Source organism: Chrysochloris asiatica, unplaced genomic scaffold (assembly GCF_000296735.1).
Source record: "Chrysochloris asiatica unplaced genomic scaffold, ChrAsi1.0 scaffold00003, whole genome shotgun sequence".
Classification (NCBI taxonomy): domain Eukaryota; kingdom Metazoa; phylum Chordata; class Mammalia; order Afrosoricida; family Chrysochloridae; genus Chrysochloris; species Chrysochloris asiatica.
The window spans coordinates 46360809-46368391 of NW_006408521.1; the positions used below are offsets into that span (position 1 = coordinate 46360809).

Consider the following 7583-nt stretch of genomic DNA (forward strand, 5'->3'; position numbering starts at 1 on the left):
CAGGGATGGAGACAGAGACGATGTGGTGGGCAGATGGAGTGGCTGGGGACACTGGACTCAGGGAGGGAGAGGGGCTGTGTGCTGGCAGCCGGAAGGCAGGCCTGTGGGGTATACCCTTTGGTTATTGATGATGCATGGAGGGGATCGTAATCATTGCAATGAAATGAAATATGATAGGATGAGTGTAAAGCTGATGTTCTCCCATGTAAACCTCACAATAAAAAAAAGAAAATTTAAAAACCTGGCTAGGGACATACCATACATAAAGTGCTCACAAATCAGCTGCCACTCACTAATGTAGGTATTATCATTCCTATTATTGCAGTCAGTATAACCAGCGTGTCAGGTGGGTTCCCACCCAGGCCAACCCCATGTGTGTCAGAGTAGAACTGGGCTCCTCTCCACCCCAACAATGGCTGATTTATTGGTGTGTATCACCAGGCATTTCCTTCCAGTTGCCTCAGGGTGGACTGAAGCTTCCAACCTTTACTTTCGCAGATAAGCATGTAAACTGTTGTTGCTATGTGCACTTGAATTGGTTCTGACTCATAGCAGCTCATTCCTCCCATGGTGCCACTGGGCGAGTTTGTGATCCCAACCTTTGTGCCAGCAGGACTCCTTATCCACACTCCACCTTTCACAAACGGGCTTTCCATTTCTCTTAATAGTGACATGAGCTTACGCCCTTCCTATGTTTACTCCTTCATGCCTATGTACACATTAACTTTGCTCCAAAAATGAAAACAGTGTCGGTCTACATCCTGGGTACACTACTATGTTCTGATTGGAATATAATTCAGAGGTAAATTCTCTCCAAAATCTCTATAACAAAATCTCCATTGCTGTTGTTAAGTGCCATCAAGTCAGTTGCAACTCACAGCAACCCTATATAGGCTTTCCAAGTAGCAGCTGCTGGGTTTGAGCTGCTGACCTTGAGGTTCCATATAAATGGAGAAAAGAATGAAGTTGTCAAGGACTTCGTTTTGTATAGATCAACGATCAACACGCATGGAAGCAGCAGTCACGAACTAGGGTGATGTATTGCATTGGGCAAATCTGCTGCACAAGACCTCTTTTAAGTGCTGAAGAGCAAAGATTGAGGACTAAGGTGTGCCTGACCCAAACCATGGTATTTTCAGTAATCTCATATGCATGTGAAACTTAGCTTGTGAATAAAGAAGACTGTAGAAGAATTGATGCATTTGAGTTATGGTGTTGGAGGAGAATAGTAAAAGTGCCACGGACTGCCAAAAGAACCAACAAATCTCTTTTGGAAGAAGTATAGGCAAAGTGCTCCTTGGAAGCCAGGATGGCCAGACTTCGTTTCTCATTGGACACATCTTTGGACACATTGTCAGGAGGGACCAGTCACTGGAGAAGGATATCATGTTTGGTAAAGTGGAGGGTCAGAGACAAAGAGGAAGACCCCCAGCGAGATGGATTGGTACAGTGGCAGCATCAATGGGCTCAAGCATAACAATGACAGTGAGCTTGGCCCAGGATCAGGCAGTGTTTCCTTCTGTTGTGCATACGGTCACTATGAGTTGGTACTGACTCGATGGCACCTGACAACAACCTTGAGGTTCACACAGACCTTGCTGTCCAGTGCTTATCCTAGAGCACCACACCCGGACTAGCAGCCCTCCCAAAGCAAGTTCAAAGCTAGTTCCTCCTTCTTTTCTGTTTTCCTTACATGACTGTCCCGTGGAAACCACGTTTCTCAGCACAACTACCTGAAAACTGATCAACACAGCTTCTAGCTTTAACAGCATGCTCTTTTCCATTGGTGTATTCTACCTCATGGGTCTCTGTCAACAGAGAAAGCCCTCGGGCCCAGAGGACTCTGCTGTCAGCGGGTACTCTGGTAGACCCGACTTTTCATTATGTCCTGATGGGAGAACTCACTTGTCTCTGGGGCCTCTTAGGACAAGAGCCTCAGGCTGAGTCTCATCTGGTTGTCAAGAGGACTGGGGTGCAGACTGCTTTATCATGACTTGTGCTTTATAAAAACACCTAAAATCTGACTCGGGAAGCTGTAGCTCAATTACACAACTGCTCTGTTGAAGGAACTGCAATAACACATTTTCAGAGGCATCCCTTGAAATGGAAATTGGGGCGATAAATCCCTGGTTTCCAGTAGTTTCAAGGACAGCTGACTTTTCAGGAAGGCCATGGGCCAGAGTAGGGCAGTCAATGATGGGTGATCAGGTAGACCAGAAGTCCTCATGCACATCCATTTACAATGTGTGTGTGCATAGGGGGGTGGGGTGGGGGGTGGTGGAATTGTGTGCACTGGGGGAAGGGCGCATCTGGAGCACAGAATGCATCCCAGGAGACTCCAGTCAACTTTGCTTTCTGGGTTCACTGGGCTGCAATTTTGTCTTTATCAGGCGTGGTGCTTTTGGTTTCTGGTCACTATCACTGATGGTTGTTCTTCACCTGGAAGAATTATCACCTTCCTACTGGTGTGGCTCTGTAGGATCAGCACTGGACAATGAACCACAAGGTCGGCAATTCAAACCCACCAGCTGCTCCTCAGAAAGCCTATACAGGGTCGCTAGGAGTAGGAATCGACTCAATAAGTGCTTGACCTCAACAACTACTACTTCTATTTTACCATGGATATGCATATGATTGAAGTGTGGTGGCTCTGAAGGATAAGCACTGGACTGCAAACCACAAGGTCAGAGGTTCGAGTCTACCAGCTGCTCATCAGGAGAAAAATGAAGCTTTCAGCTCCTTCCAAAGATTTACAGCCTTGGAAACCCTATAAAGGGTCACTTAGGGTCAGATCTGACTCGACAGTGTTAACAACAACAATGTGCACTTGATGGGCATTCTGGTTGGCAGCCAAGTGTATTCAAACAGTTAATGCACTTGGCTAACAACCAAAATGTTGGAGTCCACCCAGGGATGCCTTGAAAGAAAGGCGTGGCAATCTAGTTTGAAGAAAAAAAAAAAAAAATCAATCATTGAAAACCTTATGGAGTCCATCCAAGGCACAACAATTGGTCTCTATTCACCTGGAGGGCCAGAGGGAAGAGAGTCAGGAATAGGAGGAGGAAATGGAATCAAGTCTGCATGTGGTTGATGTGGGGCTACCATTATTGAACACCACGACCAAAGATTCCAGAGGAGAGCCCTGATTAAAACCAGGGAAATGAAGGGCAGAATTTCAAATTCTCTACACTTTCTGGAGCCATGGAGGGTGGAGAGCCCCTAAAACTAGTGCTCCGAGATTATCCTTAAACTTTAAATAAATCAGACATATCCCCTGATGTCATCTTAAAGTCGAACTACAGTTAAAAATGGCTGCCATAAATTCTATGCTCTTTTAAGAACTATGTATGTGGAGGCCAATAGACAAGAGTAACTTAAAGACGAGACAAGACCCTTAGGGGCCAGTGAGTTTATGTCAGTGAGGGAGGGGTGAGAATGGTTACACAACCTGAAAGGTATAGTCAATGTCACTGAATTGTATGAGGGGGCTTCAGAAAGTTCATGGAAAACATCCATTATCTTTTCATTCCATTTTCCACAAATTTTTTGAAGCCTCTTTATATATGCGGAAACTGTTGAGTTGGTATAAGCTTTGTTGTGTGTGCTCTCAACAACAACAAAATAAATAAAATGTAGGGGAAAAAACAAAACCCTACAAGGCAGAGTTCTACGCTGATACACATGGGGTCACCAAAAGTTGGAGTCGGTAAGACAACAATTGGTAAACACTTGGAAGAAATTTTTCTTCAATCACACACAGGCTCTGTGAGGTAGACTCTGCATGGCCCCACTGAACAGACGGGAAGACTGGGGTGTAACAGGTTCAGTGGTTTCCAAGGATCATACAGTAAGTGGCCGAGTCGGTTCCTGGGTCATATTCATCCCAGACACTGTCTATTCAGTGCCCTTCACTGCACACTGGAATCACTGAGGTGGGGTGAGGTGGGCTTGGGGGAGCCAGGTTTCAAACACACCATTGCCCAGGCCCCACCCCAGACCAACTAAAGCAGAATGAAACCAACCTTTTATAGACCCAAACCCTGGAGCCAGAAGTGGCTTCCCCAAAGGGGCACGGTAAGTTTGGGCTGAGCCAGGCCTGAGGGCCCTTCCTCCTATGGGCTCACTGACTAATGCTTCTCCTGCCCCCCAGTGTCCCCAGGTCTCCTCAGAGCCGTGACCACATGACTAGGACTCCCCAGTGCCCCTGCATCACCTCATCACGTGGATGCACTCCGGCTCCTTGGTAAAGCTGTAGGCATAGCCACTGGACGTTGTTCCAAAGTCAATGGCGACCACCACGAGAAATGTCTGCTGCTCTGAGACATTCGGGTCAGCGTCGTTCTGCAGGAGAGAGAGGCCGGGTTAGGGCCGGGAGGGAGGCCGACCCTGGCTTCCAGGGAGATGGCCCTGGTGGCTCCATCCCTGCCCAGTCATGTGCCCACTTCACACTGAAGCACATTCCGGCTCCAGTCGGCCACATGGCAAGCTCTGGGGAGGGCCTGGACAGACTCAGCTCCCACTGGAGGAGTTTCAAAGGAGGTGGCCCTGACATGCTGGCAGCTGCCCAGTCTGAGAGGAGGGTCAGGCCCACTGGCTGAGGGCACCTGTCTGCAGCTCTCCCACCCCTTCCTTTACCACCTGCACAGGAGCATGGCTAACAACACACATTCTACCAACAGGGTCAGAAGTCCGGAGGCTGCAGTCCCAACACCCTCCCGAGTCCTGTGCAGACTCCAGTCACTGCCCAGAGCTCTTTCCTTAGGCCCCTGGTACCTGTCCTGTATGCCCATGTTCTCTGTGTAAGTGGGAAGAGCCAAGGAGGCCAGTACTCTAGGGACCCGCCCCCTCCTCACCTGCCCAGTAAGTCAGCCAGGACAGTCCAGGCCTGCAATTCTTTTCTTTAAAGTAGTTCAGAGTTTTAAAAAAAAATCCCATGTTGTTGTTGAGTCCTGGTGTTGTTAGGAACCGAGTCGGTTCCGACACCTGGTGACCCTACAGCCAACGGAAGGACACACTGCTCCGGGTCACCTTCACCTCTGTGATGCTGAAGTCCACTGTTATCACCACTGTGTCAATCCATCAGGTTGGGGGCCTTCCGCCTTTCTGGTGACCCTCCACTTTGTCAAGTATGACGTCCTTCTCAAGGGACTGGCCCTTCCTGATGACATGCCCACAGTATGTGAACTGACGTCCAGCTGTCCTAGCTTCTAAGGAGCATTCTGGTGTGTCTTCTCCGGATATTGACTAAAACGAGAGCACCTTGGTGGTGCAGTGGATTAAACGTTGGACTGCTAACCTCAAGGTTGATGGTTCAAACCCACTGGATGCTCTAAAGGAGAACGTTAACATTGTCTGCTCCCATAAAGATGTCGTCTTGGAAACGTTAAGGAAAAGTTTGACTATCCTATAGGACCTCTATGAGTCAGAATCAATTTGATGGAAGTGGATTTTGTTTTGTTTTGGGTCAAGCAGAGAACCCTGCCCACTGGCCTCCCTTCACCTTGACCCCTTCCCCACGTGCCCCAAGGTGAACCTCAAGCTCTTGCAGGGAGCCCTCAGGAACTTGGTGAAAAGCGACCAGCCCTCCCAGTTTGTCCAGGACTAGGACTCCGGGTGTAGCGTTGCAGGATCAGCCCTGGACTGTGAACCACAAGGTCATCAGTTCAAACTCACCAGCAGCTCCTCGGAAACCCTCCACAGGGTCTCAATGAGTCACAACTGACTCGATGTCACTAAACAACAACAGAGGAGTTTCAGGGTTAGGAAAACCGGGACAAACAGACATCCTTTCCTGGGTCTCAGCAAGTCCCCTTTAGGGAGCCAAGATGGTGAGGAAAAGCTGCCCTACCCACTGGGTGCCTGTCCTGAGGATCTTTGACAACAGTCATCTGCTTGTGAAGTTCAGGGTAGAGAGGACATCCTGCTCAGGTCTCCCTGGCTAAAGGCTGTGAGGCAGTTATACTGGTCCCAGTTTTGGAGAGGACAGTGGACTGCAGCTGGCCAACACTCTGTCATCATGAGGGTCACTCACACGGACTCATCCCTCCAAGTGGAGGACGTCCAGGCTCTGAGGCCTGGCTCTGCAAAAGGCTGTGCCCAGGTCACCCCAGCCAATGGCTGCAGAAGCCCTAGCCACAACAGGGGCTACATGAAGGTGCAAAAGTGTCAAGAGTGGCCCTCCAGAGCCAGCCCTTTGCTCATACACATAGGGACAACCCTCAAAACTGGGACAAAAGACTCAGGCAACAGCTACCTGTCCCAGTCTCCATCAAAGGCTCACAGCTGTGATACAGAACTTCCTGTGCACCACTGGGAGCATCCTGAGTCTAGTTCACAGTTCTCAACTACATCTGCAGTAACCATGACTAGCACATCCAAACAGTGCCTTATTAGTATCCTTGGAAATGCAACCTGAGCCTCTGAGCCTCAGTTTCTGCATCTGTAAAAAGGGAGCAATAGTGGCTTCAAAAGAATCAATGAGATCACAGAGGCATGGCATGTAGCGTGTGGCTGGCACATGGTAAGTGCTCACAGATCGCAGGCTACTTAACATCGCAGGCAGGATTAACATCTTCAACCTTTTCAGGCACAGGGTGGGATAGGGACTTGTCTGCGCTCCCAGGCTGGTTCCAGATCAGCTGAATGAATCTCTGCCCAGCAAGTCTATCCTGGGTGAGCAGACCCAGAAGTAAAGGGGGTCAGTGCAGCTCCCTCCTGTGTCAACGCACAAACACACCCCTCATTTCTTACCACAATATGAGAAGGGGACAGAGGTGTGATTCCGGTCTCCCCCAGGCTTCGGGCAGGAGACGAATATGCAGATGTGGGCGCTGCCTCTGAAAGAAAAGACAAATACAACCTTGAAGTGATATGTGGTGATCCCTGAGCAGGAACGGGCTCCAGGTGGCTTTACCTGAGAAAACCGCTAAGGTGGTGGGTAAGGCCGAAACCAACCATAAAGGCAGGGGTTTGTCTGCGACCTTGTAGTTGTATTTACAACGGAACCAAACAGACGCTCTTTCTCTACATCTGCTGCCTCAGCCCTACTAAGCAGGAGGTGCGGATTCCAGCTGAGTTCTCTGTTGAGCCGGTCCTTAGCCCGGGCACCATGCTGGACCAGAGGAACCTGTGGTCACCTCGTATACACACAAATGTCTGTGTGCAGTTGCTGGGAAGAGGCTTCATAGCCCTCAGCTTCCCAAAGTGGTGAGGGATCGCCAAAAGATTAACAACCCCATTGGGGTTCAGTGATGGAATTCTCCCCTTCCACATAGGAGTCCTGGTGTGGCGCTGTAGGATAAGCACTGGACTGTGAACCACAGATCAGAGGTTCAAACCCACCAGCTGCTCTTTGAAAACCCTATACAGGGTCCCTATGAGTCGTAAACGACTCGAAGGCACTTAACAACAACAACAGCAAATACAGGAGACCCGGGTTTATTCCCAACCTGTGACATCAGAGCAGCCCCACCCGTCTGTCCATATGAGGCTGCTGTTGTCACGATACTGAAAAGGTTTCAACAGAGCCTCCAGGTTAAGAAAGACTACAAGAGAGGCCTGGCGACTACTTCCAAACATCAGCC

General features: G+C 49.3%; 1 protein-coding gene across 1 annotated transcript in view; it reads right to left on the reverse strand.

The window, feature by feature from the left end:
- The window catches only part of HSPA12A (heat shock 70kDa protein 12A), a 36409-nt gene extending 29582 nt beyond the window's left edge, over window positions 1-6827 (reverse strand). Inside the window, exons 1-2 of the mRNA XM_006831387.1 lie at window positions 6751-6827; window positions 4214-4341 (exon numbers count right to left, since the gene is read on the reverse strand). Coding sequence (XP_006831450.1) covers window positions 4214-4218 — 5 coding nt within the window. The 5' untranslated portion in view covers window positions 4219-4341; window positions 6751-6827. The remainder of the gene's footprint in view (window positions 1-4213; window positions 4342-6750) is intronic.
- Between the last annotated feature and the right edge of the window lie 756 nt (window positions 6828-7583).